Raw genomic sequence first — 20,353 nt, forward strand, 5'->3', positions numbered from 1 at the left:
CACATAATTATTATTATTGTGTCAAAACACAGGCACTGTTGCATGGTCAACATGTTCCCTTTACTTATCTTGAATGATTCCAGACAATATATAATAACAAAAGTAACAAAAAAAAAGGAATACATATCCTTTCCATTTCAATATTCTTCCTTACTTTTTGTAAATCATAACAGATCGAATCAAAATTGCCTTATAGCAATGACGAGGGGGTTAAAGAGAATACTGTTGACCAACCATGCTCTGTGAACACAATAGCCGCTAAACACTTTTGAATGGGGCCACCAAATCAACTCAACGAGCTGCAGCTGAGCAATCTAATTAGTATTGGCCTTAAAGGGGAAGCAACACCACTTAGTTGTGGGTTTGCATTGTGGATGACTCCCTAGCTAGGTTAAAGGCTTAAGGTTTGAGTATCATATGAAGCCCTTTGCGACTGTTACTGTGATTCGAAAGAAGCCAAACCCCATCGGAGCTTTGGTATGCATTAGACAAGTCTAGGTTGAACTATATTGCGCATTTCATGCCTCTTGAGAGGGAACCAAAGGGGTGTTTAACAGGGATGGAAAAACAAACTGGGGCTGCGTTCCAAATCGCATACTTTTTACTACAGCTACCCTTACAAAGTATGTACTGTTGAACACAGTATGAATACAATTGGGACATACTACAGGGGATTTAACTGATTAGCACACATGTAGTTCCACCCATCGACTTTCCCCGGCTCAGTCGATGTGACATATTTTCTGCTGCGCAAAGCATTGTGGGGCAGATTAGCCAAAAAGCATCTCGGCTTGCATACTAAGAAACGCGACCGGATGTAGTAAAACATCCTGATATACAGGCATACTATATTTTCCATACTATTTATTGGCACACGCTCAAACTTTTTCTGGCATCCTAAATAGTATGGTAGCATGGGCAATGGAACGCAGGGTGGGAGCCATCGTTAGAGGCAGCTTCAGGGGTGTGGGTCTTCCTGTTCTGGAAGGGAATCTCATTGAGGTGCTGTAGACATAAGCAGTCAGACTAATGATTAGTAATGAAACTACAATCAACTCATTAACGTGGCGCTATGCACAAAGATTCACCGGACATCGAAGACACGGTTAGATAATGATGGGGTTCAAAATGGTTCAATGTGGGGAACCCAATACGCACAAAAGGGTTTGTTATAACCAAACTACAAACGAGGGGGTCCCCAGCCCAGAACACTGGGATGAGGGGGCTGAGACAGGTGCCGAGTGGTCCTCCGCCCACATGAGGTGCACCAACGGTCTCGCTCACCCCTTGACGAGCTCCACCACGATGAAGTCGCTGCCGTCGCCTGAGTTGAAGAGCATGAGGCCATCGGGCGTGGTGGTCTTGAACTGGAAGAAGAGGTGCATGGAGGCGTAGGCCTGCAGCGTGGCCAGCGCCAGGTAGCTGCCCTTGGTCCGAAAGGTCACGGGGTCAGCGATGATGTGGCGCATGCCGAAGCGGGCGTTGAGCTCGCAGTAGGAGATGTCACCGTTCTTGCACTAAGGGGGGGGGGGGGGGAATGTCCGTTGAGTGGACCCACTGTATTGACGCAAGCATTGTTTTCTTGCATAGTGGCACGGGTGGAGATATGAACAGTGTGGGAATATTTGATTAATCGAGAATCATAGACATAGAAACGAAGACACTAAGACGGATAAAATGATGAATAATGTAAGAAATAAGGTCAACTTTATTATTAATAGACGGGAAAACATATTTGTTACCTTATTTCTTACAAACAATGAAATTGTACTATGTATGATAAGTCTATATATTTATATATAGATGCTTTTCCTAAATAATACAATTAAATTGTAATAAAAACAAAGGACAATAGAATCAACCGAGGGTTGCACCAATATTATAAGGTGTCATTTGATGCGGGGCAGAAGTGATACAGAAACTAAGTTTAAAAGGGCCAAACTTTGTCAGTCAGTGCAGCCCAGCAGGGGGGGGGGGATCGTACCTGGTCGAGGTAGGGCACCCCGTTGAAGGTGAGGCCCTGCAGGTGGCCGATGAAGTTGGACGGCACCACGGAGATGAAGCGGCGCTCGGTCATGATACCTGTCTCGATGTTGTGGAACTCCAGGCGGGTGTGGGCGCCCGTCATCTGGCCTGGAGGGGGGACCCAACGTACTCAATGGCTGTTGTTACAGCTGATTTTCTTTGTTTTATTTATTTTTTTATTTATAGTAGTAGATAATAGTTTATTTTTTTTCGTTGTAGAGGTTGTTGTTTTATCTGATTTCATTTGTTTTATAATTATATATATATTTTTATATATAATAGTGTATTTTTTTTCTTTATGGTGGTTATTGTTCTATCTCATTTCATTTGTTTTATAATTGTATATATATCTATATATATATGTAGTAGTTTATTTTTATTCTTTACAGTGGTTGTTGTTTTATCTCATTTAATTTGTTTTTTAATCATAAATATATACTGTATAATTATATGTTTGTTTGTATTAATTACAGAGCGTGTTGTTTTATCTAATTTCACTTTTGCATTATTTCATATGTATTCATCACTTATTTTTAGTGTTGTATTCAATAATTATAATTTTTATTTAAACGGTTGTTCGATTTCTGTGTCTCATAAATTTTTTTACTTACATTACATAACAAAATGTCTCTTGGCACTGTGTATTCTGTCTGAGTAGGTAGAATGGGATGCGGGCAATCATTTATATATGTATTAACGAATTAGGTAATACTTGACAACAACCATAGAATAATGAACCACTAATTACTGAATATGAATATCTCAGCTAACACGCTCACCAATAGTAAATAATTCCTATGCCATTAGTTAACTGTTAATTAACTAAGTGAACTGTTAGATAAGGCTTATTATTGCATTTATGAATGCTAAGCAATGCTTGATTATTGTGCCATTGTTTTAAAGCAATACCTTTATCAATAAAGTTGAAGTTAACCTGAACACATCCCGTACACTTGGAGTACATGCGCCTGGCGGTCTGCTATTGTTTGTTTATTTTGCCAAATCACTGTACAGCGGAGTTACATGCTGAAGTAAAACAGGGTAAATCCGATATTGAACCGTGGAACCAACGAGATGAGCTTGTTTTTATTGGATGATTGCCACATTACATTTGAACAGAGCAGCGTTGGGGAAACTGTTCGCCCACTGCACGTGTTGATACAGACTTTGATATGAAAATTGTCGCTTCCGTCCAAATAACAACAGGAGAATGTGTACATGGAGGGCGTCCCGTACGGAGCGATGGACGCCGGCGTCGCTTTACGAGCTCCATTGTAACCGCGCTGACTATATCGGCGCTATCGGCTCTTTCAGGGGCAAATAACACAGGAGCCATAATTGGTTGTTGCTGTTCCAAAATGGCGGGAGATACACAGTGTTAACCGCGGGGGCCCGGGGTAATGGGCCCTGGCTCGCTGCCCGATGAAATGGACCCCGGTCTGAGGCAGCCCAGAGGACTTCCACGTTGTCGTTTTATAATGTCTTTATTTATTTTATTAACTTTAGTTTTTTTTCTTGTTGGTGAGGTGATAACACCCCGTCAACCCCCAACTCTCTCTCTCTCACACACACACACACACACACACACACACACACACACACAAACGAGCACACATACATACACACAGGACATACATTCACACAAATGTAGACACACACACACACATACATAATCAGTCATGCACACACATGCACCAACACACAAACACACACACACACACACATACTACCACACACACACACACACACACACATACATAATCAATCATGCACACACATGCACCAACACACAAACACACACACACACACACACACACACACACACACACACACACACATACATAATAAGTCATGCACACACATGCACCAACAAACAAAAACACACACACACACACACACACACACACACACAAACATACTAACTCTACACTAACTATCCCTGTCCATTAACATATTCCCCTGCCTTTTTGTCCATTCACCCAAGAGGCACAAAAAAAGAATCAATCTTTTATACAAATACACTCCTGCACTCTTATCCACTGCTCCTCTAAAAAATCAATTAATTCCTTGAACTCATACAGAGGTCTCTCGCACACACAACGACATATCAGGATAAAAAAGAGAGCTGCTTGTATCCAACACGTGTACACCAAAGAAAGGCCTGTGTGTTGAGGTTTTCACATTCACGTTCGGATGCATTCCGACCCCCGGACGCGTGGTCCCACATGGTAATGAGTTCCTGTCAAAACACAGCAGCGTTGCCTTTCCTGTACGGCGCCATCGTCGCTGTTTACCGCAGCATCCTGCTCGTAACGTGAAGAGCATCTTAAGAACTGTTTTCGGTGATGTTCACGTAAAAGCAATGTTATCATAACGCCCCGCGGTGCCGCGGTTCTCTGACGCATTTTGATTTAATTCATGTAAATATTTTCATTGAAAGAGCCGCAATACAGCCTGAAGGTAAAAGAAATAGCTTGTTGTGAATGAATACCTATACTTAATTCATTTGCCTTAAATAAAAGTGAGATCAATGTTACTTTGTTCTGTTTGGTTTGCTCTGTAATGTCGGAAGCTCGTTCTCGTTCGTAGATGTGCTCCTTTTTATTTCACACGACCATCACTCTCGCGTTTCCATGGCAATACAACAACAGTAGCAACACTGTTTTATTTAACCCAACGGCCTCACGTACGCATATTTAATCACAGGGTTTAAAAATGGATTGGCGGATTTAGTGGAATCATGATGTTTAGCTATGCATTAGGTCGGGTTGAATGTGCACACTGCTCCGACTGTGCATAGTTTATCGCGTGTAACGGATCAGAAATGTAATTGCCGAAGAATCCCAATGCGGATTTAAGATCATTTAATGTAATTTCTTAGGTATTAGGATGGCATCTGTTCTGCTCTGATTGTGTCGACTATATGCCACTACATCATTATCGTGTGGAAAGAATCCTTAATTCATTTAAATCACGACAACCCAAACCTACGCGTCTCCAGGTAGCGGATGTAAAGCAAACTTTTGTTTCCCTTTACTGCGTCGTTTGTTCACTTCAGAAAGGTCAGAAAGTAATTATTGTGTCTCTTTTTTCAGAGGACCTATGCCACGCTGGTCATGTTGTCTTTAACATTACGTAAATGTCTTTCCACGCCCTCCCTCACCTTGCTCAAGGGTCATGTGTGCTGGGTAACTGCTCAATAAAAAATAAGATTTGTGTTAAATGGCCTCTAGATCTCACCCACACTGTGACTCACACATTACACACATTCACACTTACACACAAACATACACATGCTAGTTTATCTTAATTTCACCCACAGTCAAAGCTTGTCCATGTGTGTATCTCAGCCCCTTAAGCATATGCTGTTAATATTACCGAAACCAGGTCACAGTTTGGTGTTTTGTTTTATTTAGGTACTACAGTTTACCGCTGAATCATTGGGCAGATGGTAATAATCCAAAGTGACTAAAACTGATTTATTTTTATGCCTTTGATTAAATTGTATTTCTAGGTACGATACTAGCCTTTTCCTTGCTCTAATTGTGTATACCATTTCAAAACATGTCACGAATATCTTCCAAAAAATGTAATGGAGATCTCGGAACAAATGTTGAATCTTTCTTTTTTTTTTACACACATTTGTTTCAACACATCGTAAAAGTTCCTACTGCCTCACGTTTTGAAACACATGCCAACGGGGAAGTCGATTGGTCCCCTGAGGAAAGTCATTGAGTCCCACCCAATCAGGAGCTCTGGTCGCCGTGGGGAGGCGGGCACGGCTTACCTTCCACTGTGACGTTGTCCACTGAGAGCTGGAGGTTCTTGCCCCTCCGCACCACCTTGACGGCGTGCCACTCGTTGTCGTTGAGCTTCTGTCCTGCGAACAGCGTCTCCGGCCCCTTACCTGAAGACACACACTGGGTCACGTACTGGGGAGGGAGGATGGGGGGGGGGGGAACTGGAGGGAGGCAGTGGATAGATGTTGCTGAGGTTTTTCAAACATGTAGTCGCTGTGAGATGTGTTGGTGCATGTGTTGCCCCTCACAAACACGTTTGAAGGCACCTCTATAAGTGCCAACCAACATGTGCATACATGTACAGACACACTGTGTTTGCAAACACATTTATATGTGTTTTTGCGCTTGTGCGAATGTGTGTGCGCGTGCAATCCCAGTTGTGGGTTGAGGACACCTGCTGCTTTGGATAATGGGGCATGAACAAACAAACACACTTCATTCACCAAAACACACTCTAAATAACATGGACACACACTGACACACACTCACACACACATTTAAAGGCACCCAGTGTGTTTCTCAGTAACACACAAAAACACGAACACTCACAAACCAATATGACATTCAGCTAAATAGTGTCTCACTGTGGAAAAACACAGTGTTCATGTGAGCCATCAGTGTAATTAGTTACTACTGAATCTAACTCAAAGACATGTACGCAAGTACACACAGACACACACACACACACACACACACAGTCAGCCGCCTCAACCATCGCTGCGGGAACATATTGGCTTTTGAGGGTTTACCAAAGGATATTCATTAACCCAGATATTCATAAAAGTAGACCTTGCAATCCAAACAAATGCATATCCTATAAAACTAAAATTGTAACCACATCAATCAAATCAATCAAACCTCATTGTAAAATGGATAGAAGTAACCATATGACATGTTACCAGTTAACATAGAACATATGGGGAGAGAGTGTGTATATGTTTAACAGGGCTCTAAGGCAACAAACACAATCACTGGCATGGGGTCGAAGGTCATCATGACCGGAGATAACCACAACAGGAAAATAAAGGACACTGGGTTTTCCAACACCATTATCGCTGACGTGTTGAGTCCAAATTTGTCCCTACTTCCTCCACACACCAACACTCTCTCTCTCTCTCTCTCTCTCTCTCTCTCTCTCTCTCTCTCTCTCTCTCAAAAAACACACACACACACACACACACACACACACACACACACACACACACACACACACACACACACACACACACACACACACACACAACACCATGGGATGCCTGGCTGGATAGCTAGCTTGCTTCCTGGCCAATTATATTGCCAGGTGAAATGTGATTGTCAGATTGCATGTGTTCGCCCGTGTGTGTGTGTGTGTGTTTTTGTGTGGGTGGACAGTGTGTTTAGTTCATAGGGAAAAAAAACTCAAGGTGCCCTCAATTGATGCCCTTCATCACCTGATCTGTTTAGAAAAATAACAGAAAGGGATGTTTTTACTTATTTCTCTTATTGACTTTAAGATGTCCTGACAGAATTCAGCACCATGGACAGCGACATCTTTCGCAGGAGTCTGTCCATGAAGTAGAAGAGACAGCTGTCAATCAAAGGATTCAAGTTATTTGGCAGGGCTGGGCGTGTGCCCTCCATGTAGGGAAAGGAAAGCAGTGAGTGGCAGGAGCAGGGGCCAATCACTCGCCGGTCAGGGGGGGAGGGGAGGGTCTAGTATCAGAATCCTTGTGTGTTTAATTAACAGGTAACTTCCACACCTAAGATCTGGAATAAAACATATTAACAGATACAAAATAAAAATAAAATAGCCCGGTGACTGACAGAGGCTAGGGGGCCGGAAGGTGGGAAGGAGGGAGGGAGGGAGGCATTTTAGAGAGGGGATAAAGTGAATATACTGGGCGGAGGGAGACACAATTTTATAATGCTTGTCAGTTTAGAAGAAGCTGGGACATCAGGGCAAGAAAATGTGAGTAGAGCTGAGTGAATACACTGACACGTGAGCACGAGAGAGAGAGAGAGAGAGAGAGAGAGAGCGAGAGAGAGAAAGTAAATGGAAAGAATGAATGGGAAATTGGTGGTTTGTCAGGCAGTGGCCATGCAACATTTTTCTGGCTTGCTTGAATGGAGAGAGAGACAGAAGGAGAAGGAGTGAGACACTGAGAGATAGAGAGAGAAAGAGAGAGAGAGGCGCGACTGGAGAGGTGCATTGTGGGAGTGTGGACAATAATAGCTGTGTTGTCTATGGTGACTGTGCACAGACGTGCTTCCTCTGTATGAGTGAGTGAGTGTGGGCCCACTCACATCGTTTTTTTCCCCACCAAGTCTAAACCACATTCAATGCATGAGAGGAGAGCACATCCACATCATTATCAGCCAGCTGTCTGTCAGCCCGGAACGACAAAGTCGTTAATGTCAGAGCTTTTCATCAACTTTTAATACTGACGCAAAGTTTCAAACTTCCCCTTAAACAGAGGGCCGAGAGTGACAGACAGGTAGAGCTGCCAAGAGGACCTAAATGAGTCCCTAATGGGGGGGTTAGGGTTATGGTTGGCGGGGGTTCATGACTCATCATCGCCATGGAAACAAAAGAATGAACAGGCAGAGTTTGACGATTTATTAAAACGCAATTAGATATCTAATTCGATCCAGGGACCGGGGTTACTGTCGAACAGAGAGCTGTATTTATCTTCTCCTCAATGCTCTTCACGCTTCCCCACCTTTCCCCTGTCCCGCCCGTCGCTGCTATCAACATTTGGGGACATCAGAAGAGACATACACAATGATGATGACAGTTTGTTTCGGCTCAAAAAAAGGAACAAAACAATTAAGTGTTGGTGATTCTTCGGGCCAAATCGCTAGTGCACACTAGAGGGGAGGGCCGGAGAGAGAGTCAATGAGACGGAGAGAGGGAGAGACAGACTGAGCAAATATTTCAATTTTTTTTCACAGGGTGCTCAGTTGCAGTTGCGACAGCAAGACGAGACACAGCTGGATAATCCATCCATTATGTCTCCATCGCCATCATAGGCCCTTGAGAGAGAGAAAGAGAAAGGGAGTCCAACAGAGAGAGAAAGAGAGAGAGAGAGAGAGAGAGAGAGAGAGAGAGAGAGAGAGAGAGAGAGAGAGAGAGAGAGAGAGAGAGAGAGAGAGAGAGAGAGAGAGAGTCACAGACACAGAGAGATACCACTAGCAAGAGAGAGAGAGACAGAGAGAGAAAGAGCCAGGGACAGCAAGAGATAGAGAGAGAAAGGCGAGAGAGACAGAGAGAAAAGAGAGAGACTAGACACAAGAGAAAGGAGACAGAGAGAGAGAGAATGAAATCGGAGAGAGAAAGAGAAAAAGATTGCAAGAGAGAGACAGCATGATGATAGAGAAAGAGGGAGACAGAGAGAGAGAGAAACAGAGAGACAGAGAGAGAGCGAGATAGTGGGAGACAGAGAGAGAGAGAGAGAGAGAGAGAGAGAGAGAGAGAGAGAGAGAGCAGTGAACCTTATCACCAGCTGGCGGTAAGCAAGAGCTGCCATCTTTTCTTATTTTATCCGACGCTGCGAAACTGAGCCGACTCACAGGAAGTAATAAAACGTAAGCCGTGACACAGCAGAATTATTATGTCTCATGTCACACTTGACAACCTCATGAAATAAATACGTTCAAAATAAATCTACATTTTTGACAAACTTTCTGTTTTAATTCCTGTAGCGTCTATGTGCGACTCTTTACTGTCCTCTGTACTTTTTATAATTATGATAGTGATTTGTATGATAACTTGTATGATAATTGTATTAGCAGTGGAATGCTTGAATCAAGTTGGTTTCTACAAACATACTTAAAATGTAGAACAAAATAAAGATATTGAAGCATAGTGATGGGGAACATTTTGTGAAAATCAACAAAATAAAAAGTTTCATATTTCTAATGTGACCAATGAAAAATAAAAGACAAAAAAATGAAAAAAACTAAAGGTTTCATATATTAAATGTTGAACAATAAAAAAAATGAATTGAAATGTGAAAAGACATTTACTAATATATATAAAATAAACCTAAGGATTTTCTTAAAAGCTGTCAAAATCTCAGTTTTTTAACTTTCGACCAAAAAGCGACGTCAGTGTAACATCCGCAGGCATCCCAGCAGAGTATCCAACCCGGCCGAGGGCGTCCCAGGCCAGGATATTTTGAACAGCTGGGAGGGAGGACCCACTGCGAGCTGAGCAGTAACCCAGGCCAGACCCCCTCAGCATGGGGAGTGTGTTAGGGCTGAGGGGTGGGTCGATGTACCATCTGATTCAGGTTTTTTTACCCCGAGGATGCACAGTGCCTGCGCGGCTGATTTCCGTTGGGTTTGGGTGGGGCGCATGTCAGAATTCAGGCAGGGGTCACCACTTGCAGATGGGGGTGAGCTGGTGTGTGTCTCGAGTGTGTGTGTGTGTGTGTGTGTGTGTGTGTGTGTGTGAGTGTGTGTGTTTGCGTGTGCGTGTGTATTGCGTGCGTGCGTACATGCGTGCGTGCGTGCGTGCGTTTCACACAGTCCTGACCAGGGTCTTTGAAAAAAGTTGCCATTGAACGTTTTGCCCGTTGCCGTTTGTAAAATGAAAAAGTAACCGTGGAGTGACGCGTGTTTTATGGTGAGCGTGATTAAAGCCAGCGTTGCGGACGCGCTGTTCAATCACAGGGCGCTGGCACGCTCCCTGACACAACCTGCCGTCTTCACGCATGTCTCCTCCACATCCAAACTCACCGGCACAGGAAACTAATTGGGATGATGGAGCACGGACCACACACACACACACACACACACACACACACACACACACACACACACACACACACACACACACACACACAACACACACATGCCTACACAGATAATATATATGTAATATATAGCGATGGCTGACAGCCCAATTAAAAGACTGTGAATAAATCTACCCCACCCCCCCGTCCTTATTCTAGCTTCAGCTCCCAGCATCCACCCACTGACAGATGGAGAGATGGAGAGAGAGAGGGATGAGAGAGAGAGAGAGGGATAGAGTTATGTATGAGAGAGAGAGAGAAAGAGAGAGAGAGAGTGAGAGAGACAGAGCATCGTGTCCTGCTATCCTGTAGCCTATATGAACCCATAAGACCAAATATGTACAGTGTTACTTACACTCTGAACAGAAACACATGCAACATCTACTCTACATCCACTAACTATACAGTCAGTGCCTCAGAGGAAGTTAGTTAGTCCTCCCTAATGTGCCTCTCCTCTACCCCTCCTCACGGCTTGTTTTACATCATTTTGCCGTATCATTCAATCTGTTTCCAAGTTCTCTTGTAAATGATAGTCTAATCACCTGTATTTATGTTTGCTTTGCAATAAAAATGACTTGTCGTTTCATGCCAATACAGCTCATTTGAATTTAATTTAATTGCATGGAGAGCGAGGGAGAAGGAGAGAGAGATAGAGGGAGATTGCAAGGGAGATGGAGAGAGAAAACAAAAGGAGGGAAGGAAAATAACTAATGAGTCACTCCATATTGTGTGCCTCCTTATCACAATAGACAGATGGTGTCATCAAAGATAGGTTGCGTGTGTGTGTGTGTGTGTGTGTGTGTGTGTGTGTGTACTAGTGTGTGTACTAGTGTGTGTGTGTGTGTGTGTACTACTGTGTGTGTGTGTGTGTGTGTCTGTGTCGTGCAGGGCGCATCATGTTTAATCTCTTCCTCCTATCTCGTTCTGATAATCTTTTTCCCAGGAAGGTAATGGACCTGAGGCAACTCCCCACCACGATCCCATCTGGAGACACACACACACAGACAAGCACAAACACAAACACACACACACACACACACACACACACACCACACACACACACACAAAGGGTAACACACCGACACAAAACTCACACAAACCCATGCACCTGACTGACAAGCAACCCGCCCCCCCCATACAAACACACAGGCCGGAACACAAACACAAACAAACACACACACACACACACACACACACACACACACACACACACACACACACACACACACACACACACACACAATCACAGAGGGAGAAACATACACACGCACACACACAGACACAGGCAGGAACACACACACACACACACACACACACAAATAAACTCTTGAAAAACACAAACACACAAACACACAAGCAACCAGCCATGACAAAAGTGTACTGCAATGCTGTTCTTGTACAAGCCACTAACAGTGTGAGAGACTTGGAGAGGGGTTCGCTAAAGTCTAAGACAAGATCTGCTCTCACAAACACACACACACACACACACACACACACACACACACACACACACACACAGACACACACACACACAAACAAACTCACATACAAGCACACACATATACACGCACGCACAGGAGAGGTTTAACTAACAAGCTGCATGAGGGATGGAAGATGGTTTCCTGTGCTCACGATGCCGTGACTCTTATCATGCCGTGTCGGCCATAATAAGATGTTTATTCAAGGATACACATGCATGCCGACATGCCTTGTTTGTTATACTTGATCATTAGTATGGTTGGAACCTAAGAAGCATGACTCCTAGCCTGACGGATAATATCCAAAGAGAAAGGTATATTTCCTCACTTTTTTTCCATACGCTGCATGATATCCACCCACATCCGTTTCTTAATAATACTCATTATATGTAACTATGACGTGCCAGACATCTACATCCACCATGGAACATGTTTCTACATCCAAGACGGATACAGGAACTCTTTTAAACCAACACAAGCACTACGGGATGGCGGTGTGTTCTGTTCGCTTCGACACCAACAGGCAGGGGGAAACCTTGAGGACACAGAACCATGTCTCCCGATGGCATCCATAGATCTATCTGAGGAGGAACAGGGAGCAGGAGGAGAGAGGAGCAGCGGGAGAAGGAGGAGGAGGAGGAGGGAGAGATCTGCACTTCTTCTATTCAAACGTACCCAATGAGATGAAGACCTCACCGTAGCTGCCACAGATGTCACAGGCACATACACTACGGAATAAAGTAGGCTGACGCAAACACATACACACACACACACACACCCACACACACAAAAAAAACATACTTCCACGCATACACATACACACCAACACACCCACCCAACCACACCCATACTTCCACACCAAAACACACACACATGCACACAAACAAAAACACAAACACACGCGCACACACAAACAAACAAAAACACTTTGAACTCCTCGATGAAAACAGCATTATGGCCATGCCAAAGAGCCAAAGACAAACAATACTAGCAATAAAAATTACATGAGGCAGGTAGAGTGAGGGAGAGACATGGAAAGTGCAGAGAAGGAGAAAAAAAGAGAAAGAGATGGGGAGAAAAGGTAATCGACAGAGTGAGAGGGAGCAAACCTAATAAGGGCAAGGAGAGAGAACAAGAGGGTGAGAGAGAGAGAGAGAGAGAGAGAGAGAGAGAGAGAGAGAGAGAGAGAGAGAGTAAAGACAGATTGAGATGGCAGGTTGGGAGGTCTGGGCGATTGCTATAAATGTTTAATGCAGGTCTCCCTTTTATGGAACCTTCTGCAACAGAGAGAAAGAGGGAGTGTGTCTTTCCACAAGTTTGTGTGTGTGTTTGTGTGTGTGTGTGTGTGTGTGTGTGTGTGTGTGTGTTGGTGTGTGTGTTGATGTGAGCGTGCATGAGTGTATGTGTGTGTGTGTGTGTGTGATTGTGTGTGTGAGTGTGTGTGTGTGTGTGTGCATGTGTGAGACCGAAAGAGAGTTTAAAAGAGGGAATAAACGGAAACAGAAACTCCAGGCACGCAGGGCAGGATGTTGTAGGGGCTAAACTGTTAGGGTGATCCCCCCCCCCACGGCCCAACGATTACGGGTTCAAACCCTGCAGTGCCCACGGCCTCACCCCTACTCACCCTCGAGCAAGGCACCCATAACCCCTGCGAGACCCTGGTGGTTGAGGCGTCACACTCAGTGACTCATGGGTGGTAAACAGTGGGCAGACTCCGCAGAGCGACCTGAACTCGCGCCATTTGCTGAACGGTCGCCTGTGGAAACCATTTCACTGCTCTCGTGGTATGGAGGTGTTAACAGTGCTGCCGTGTCTAAGGACAGCTGTGACTGTGTTTGCATTAACAGTTACTAGCCTTACCGCCCTTGCACAACCCCCTCTCCCCTACTCTCTCCCCCACCACCCTACACTCCCTCAAAGAGCCATCTGTGCATCTGGGCACGTAGGTCTCTCTGTCTCCCCCCCCCCCCCCCTTACCTCTTTTACCCTCCCCCCTGCTCTCTCCCTTGCCATTATTTCCAACGATTAATCTTTACTAACTTCTTACGGCCCTCCCATGGCCTATTGCAGACCTGCTTACCAGTTTTGTGACAGGAATAAAAAGCTTGGGAATCTGAGGGGCGGGGCTAGGCAGGCCGACAGACGCAGCTGATTGGACGGTATAAGTCACCTCCAGTATGGGACGGGCGTTATTAGCTAAGGTTTATCAGGACACGACTTTGCTGCCACTCTCAGATGAGTACATCCCATGAATACCCAGCAACAGAAACGACCGGGGAGAAAATGGAGGGACCGGGGAGTGTTCCACAGACACACACACGCACACATAGACACACACAAAGAAACACACACACACACACGCACACACACACACACACACGCGCTACAATACTACCAGCCCTACTGCAGGGCACTGATGCACCTGCAGAACCATGAACTCTGCAGAAACTCACACGACACAGCTCAAATACTTCACACAAATACACAAACAGCGCTTCCCCACCACTACACTCACGTGCAAACTAACTGCCACTCACACACTTTCAGAAAGCACACACAGAATGCATTTGCAAGGAAACAAACACAGACACACACACACAGACAGACACACACACACACACACACACACACACACACACACACACACACACACACACACACACACACATAAAAGCCAGTCATCAAAAACGGATTCAGGAGAATGTCAAGTAGGGGTCCATTCTCTCTCTCTCTCTAACTCTCTCTCTCTCTCTCTCTCTCTCTCTCTCCCTCTCTCTCTCACCCCCCTGTCTGGCCGACAGAAGGGCTGTTAGTGAGCATGACAAAGAAACACACACACACACACACACACACACCACACACACACGTACACACACGTACACCATAATCATGATGTGTGCCGTGAGTTGGGGGAGAGTTGGGGGTCGGGTGGGGGGTTGTATGTGGGAGAGAGAGTGATTATAGTGTAGAAGGTTTGTGTGTATGTGTGTGTGTGTGTGTGTGTGTGTGTGTGTGTTTGCGTGTGTGTCAGGAGGATGTGTTACTTGAAGAAGACTTTAAATAGGTTTACAACAGTCATTGTGGAGAGGAGTGCATGCCAACATACACACATTGATATAGCCACACCCACACACACACACACACACACACACACACACACACACACACACACACACACACACACACACACACACCCACACCCACACACACACCCACACCCACACACACACACACACACACACACATTCAGAGCAACGTTGTTGTGCACGTAACCAGCAAACAACTTACCCACACATAATCTTTTTCTACAGGCATCATCGAACACACACACACACACACACACAGACACACACAAACTCTCACACTCACACACAGCCCTTTGTCCGGCTCTGGCATGTGTGTGTGTGTGTGGGAGGTTAATTTCCTCACACTCCCCTCAACCTTCACACTTGATTACGGTGCTCCGTGTGGCGTCTGGACCGGAGTGGGTATGCTTCGACTTTGGCCCTCTATGGCCCTTCACAAGGGGCACCTGGATGACATGGAGACGTGTCTTGGCCGTGTGCTCAAAAGGTCCCCTTCCACAATCCATGACATTGTCAGCATTTGATTTGTCAGGTCTGAAGAGGTCCATGTTGTGGCTATTTTATGTCAACGTAAGTGAGTGGAAGACCAAGACTTTTTCCAGATGTAGGGCAGCATAATAACCAGTAGCCTAGTAACAAGAACATAAACCACCCCACAATGAGGATGGTTTTGGAGAGGTCGGTAAGTGGTGCGTCATGAACTGAATTATAACCTTCAATATGACTTACAAGCGAGTACAACTTTGGGCGGGTGTCCCAGTTGGTGAGCAATGTCTTTGTATTTAGTTAATCTTTGGTATCAGGTAGATGCCCTTATCCAAAGCGACTCACAGGGAACACAGACACAGGTCATTCCAGAACAGGTAGGGGTCAGGGGTCGTCTTACTCTAAGGGGGCTTACAGGCAGGTGTGTGTGTTTGTTCTGCTGGTGTCAGCATCCCGTGCAGTTCCGGCTCCTACCGGGGTGGGGGGGGGGGGGGGCACAGTGTGAGCCAGGCCACAGGCTGACTCCAGCAGAGCCAGCCTGTCTGCCCTTGACGAGAGCCGGAGGAAGCCTTGGAAGACAGCCAGACCGCAGGCTCCCGGCCTGGGGCCAGCCGGGCCGCCGGGGGCCCGCCCTGGGGCCGGACGGGCCGCCGGGGGCCCCGCTGGTGGAGGAGCACGGTAAGAGTGCTGCAGCGCTGACGGGATAGACAGGATGGGATAGATAGGCGGAGACACTCACACGTACGGGCGCGGACGGGATGAGTCGGAACCGAGGTAGTTTGCCGGTTGACCGGAATCAGTTGTTCAATAGTGTGAGGATAAAGATACAGGGTTCGATACCAAATGCCTGCAGTCTGCCTGTAGGCATCCTAGAGCAAGATGCCCCCTTACCCCTAACCACTGCCTCAATGACCTGTCTCTGTGTTCACTGTCTAACCCCTCCCTGCTCCTGAATGACCTGTCTCTGTGTTCACTGTCTAACCCCTACCTGCTCCTTAATGACCTGTCTCTGTATTCACTGCCTAACCCCTACCTGCTCCTTAATGACCTGTCTCTGTGTTCACTGTCTAACCCCTACCTGCTCCTTAATGACCTGTCTCTGTGTTCACTGTCTAACCCCTACCTGCTCCTTAATGACCTGTCTCTGTGTTCACTGTCTAACCCCTACCTGCTCCTGAATGACCTGTCTCTGTGTTCACTGTCTAACCCCTACCTGCTCCTGAATGACCTGTCTCTGTATTCACTGTCTAACCCCTACCTGCTTCTTAGTGCCATGTATCTGAATTCACTGTAAGGTAGTTTGAAACAAATAATTTGCAAAATAATATAGACTGTAGTAAAAGAAAAGTGTATGCAAACCATACATTTATATATTCATTGCCTGCATTAACATCTCAACAGTATAATTATAACGTGTGTGTGTGTGTGTGTGTGTGTGTGTGTGTGTGTGTGTGCGTCTGTGTGTGTTTGCGTGCGAGTGAGTGTGTGTGTGTAGATGTGCCTGCGTGTGTAAATGTGTCTGTGTAGTGATAGTTATGCAGGACACCCCAGGGTGCCAGTTCCCTGAATCATCAGCACCCTCCTCATTAACTGCCCTCTTTGACTTTCAAATCGGGGACTTTTAATGATCATACATTTATTTAAGCCAATTGTTGGCAAAGGCTGCAGGACCAAACTGCTTAGTAAAGCTTATGTTCACACAGATCCACCAAAAAGGTAAAGGATTATACTTAAAGATTAAAAGGTAGGCCATGCCTGCAACAGAAATCATGATCTGCCACAACTCTGTGACCGCGACGGCATGCGTAGGAAAGTTGGACCAATTCTGAAAATGTGCCGTGAAGGGACAAACTTCTCAGCTAGATTTGCGCGGAGAAAGAGTTCCTGTTACAGATCACCATTTGTTCCCAGCGCTTGTATGAAGCAGTACTCCAACTTGTGTTGTGTCCAAAGTGTGTGTGTTTGTGTGTGTGTCCCTTGTGTTTAATTCAACAGATTCTATATTCAGCCACTTCACCAGCGACATCTTCCATGGAGAGGCTCAAGAAAATGTCACCTTCCATTTTGTTTGTTCGACTTTGGATTTTTTTTCGTCAACAACAGCCGGTCGGGTCAAGGTTAATAGTGGGGTGACGGGGAGAGGGTGGTGGACGGGGGTTTCCATAGCAACACATATTTTGGAGATAAAGGGACAGGGTTCTATCGGCAGCCATCTTGAGAGGGCATTTTAGGTCTTAACAAAATAAATGCGCGGAGGGGACAGAATGAGAAGCTAATGAAGAGCGGTGCATGTGAGCACATGGGCGCCTGTGTGCGCTCAATAGTGTGCACATCTGCAGAGGCCATCGCAGGAATCGAGGGAAATGAGAGATGATGGAAGCTGATAGAAACACAAGTCGACACACACACAGCCATAGACATACAAGAGTCAACACACATGCATGAACCACAGACACACAGACACAAAGACACACACACACACACACACACACACACACACAAACACACACATTAACAAACAGGATCATACGCACACACACACAAAAAATCGACTTCTTAATGCACAACCCAGTTCCCAGAAGGAACTGTAGCTGTTTGAACGTTGTCCTCTTATACATCCAAATGCGCTTGTTTACAACCCATGGCCGTCATTTCATTTTATTTAAAATGCACGCCTACATCCTGCATGTCTTACATGGACATGTTATGTGAACACAATATTCTGAACGGCAATGACCCCCTCAAGTGTGAGAGGTTATTCTTAATGCTCAGTCTGTATTGACTGATTCTGTTGTGGCGTGCACGCATACACCCTTCATGTCTTACATGGACATGTTCTGTGAACACAATATTCATAACAGGCAATGACCTCCTCACGTGCGAGAGGTTATTCTTCATGCTCAGTGTGTATTGATTGATTCTGTTGTGGCGTGCGATGATCATGGCAAGCTGCATGTCTATAGGAATAAGGAATAGAGAACCCGATCAATAGTTCTTGAGTTTCTAAAGACGGAGAGTGGAATCAATTCAAATCATCCCAATCATCAACAACATTATTTAGTGTGTGAGCATAAGGAGGAGTTATTTTGCTCTTAAATCGCATGTGTGTGTATGTATATGTGTGTATGACCCCCTAGTGCGTGTGTATGTCACCCAAGGCCCAGTTTGTGTGTATGTCACCCAAGGCCCAGTTTGTGTGTATGTCACCCAAGGCCCACACGGCTCACAGCCGGGCCACCCCGTCATGGTCGAAAAGTATAAAGTAGGGCCCGTCTTACTCCTATTGACCACTTTTATACGAAGGAGAGCATTAAGTCTCTGCTAAAATGTAGGGCTGTCAAATTCTGGTCGGTCGGTCGATAGGCGCTCTTTCGACCAGAATCCCGTCGGCCTCGACAACCGCTGGTGTTCCTTTCAGGGGGAAAAAAGGCGCTTCTTCATTTGTTATATTCAGGGGCGTGAGGGACATGGCGATGTGTTTTATTTTCGAGTGACAGAGCCTATATTTCAAGGCTATATTGTGTTAGAAATAACACTGAAGGCCTGAAGGCGGCATAGTTCAGCAATGCTGAGATTCACGTGTTTTTTCAGAAACTGTTCAAATAGCTACGTTTCCATCTGGCAACCGGATTGTAATGCACAAGGTGGCGGAGAAACAGTTAAGAGCTGTGGGATTGAGCTGTTGAGCTCGTCACACGCACACTTACGCACACTCAAAACACACACTCACTGCCCTTATTCCTTCAGCGCCGAGGCTCAAAGGAGCCGTTTCCCTTTCCAGAGAAGAACAAAGATGGCCACCACAACACAGGGATGCTGGGTGTCTGGGTGGGAAGGAGGGGCAAGAAGAGGTGGAGGAGGAGGAGGATGAGGAGGAGGAGGAGTAGAGAGAAGAAGTAGAGAGGTAGAGGAGAGGACGGAGAGGAGATGAGAGAATGTGCGAGGAATCCAAGAAGGGAGCGGAGGAGTGCGGGGAGGAGAGGGAGTGACATGAAGACGGAGGAGGAGAAGTGAACGAAGGGAGGAGGGATGAAGTTTAGGACAGGATGAGAAGATGAGAGGATAGGAGGAGATGAGACTAGAGGATGTTGGGGGGGGAGGTAGGAGGAGGGGAAAGATGGCCAAAGGTGAGGGGAGACAAGGACACGACGAGAAGTGCTGAAGACAGGGGAGGAGAGGTGTGCACGGGGCCGGGGCCCCACCTCCAAACAGACTGACCCCCCAGCTGTGATTACCTCCCCCCCGCGCCAATTACAAAGATAAGAACAGCTCTTGTATTGGCACGTCCTAGTCTCCGTGTACACTTTGTGTGTGTGTGTGTGTGTGTGTGTGTGTGCGTGTGTATGTGTATGTGTGTATGCTTGTGTACTTGTGTGTGTGTGTGTGTGTGTGTGTGTGCGTGTGCATATGTGTGCATATGTGTGTGTGTGTGTGTGTGTGTGTGTGTGTGTGGGTGCAGACGTCTGTGCAGATTGCACTTTGGTGCACCAAACCCCATCTATATTCACTGCATGCTTTGAAAAAGCCACCCACTCACACACACACACACACACACACACACACACTCACACACACACACACACACACACACACACACAGGCGCTTGAGGTTAAGCATACATGGCGAGATGGCAGCATATGATGAAAGCACTCAGGATTGCATATGGCCACCACGGGGAGACAGATTCTGGGTAAGGGAGGGCG

The 20,353-nt window shown here is 45.8% G+C and overlaps 1 protein-coding gene across 1 annotated transcript in view; it reads right to left on the bottom strand.

The window, feature by feature from the left end:
* nrxn2b (neurexin 2b) overlaps positions 1-20,353 on the bottom strand; it is a gene marked incomplete at both ends in the record, with an annotated part of 530,523 nt that overhangs the window by 304,982 nt on the left and 205,188 nt on the right. The window contains 3 exons of the mRNA XM_079758236.1: positions 1,285-1,517; positions 1,985-2,133; positions 5,813-5,932. Of these exons, the coding sequence (XP_079614362.1) occupies positions 1,285-1,517; positions 1,985-2,133; positions 5,813-5,932 (502 nt within the window). The remainder of the gene's footprint in view (positions 1-1,284; positions 1,518-1,984; positions 2,134-5,812; positions 5,933-20,353) is intronic.

The sequence above is a fragment of the Pollachius pollachius genome, assembly GCF_949987615.1.
Source record: "Pollachius pollachius genome assembly, chromosome: 20".
NCBI lineage: Eukaryota > Metazoa > Chordata > Actinopteri > Gadiformes > Gadidae > Pollachius > Pollachius pollachius.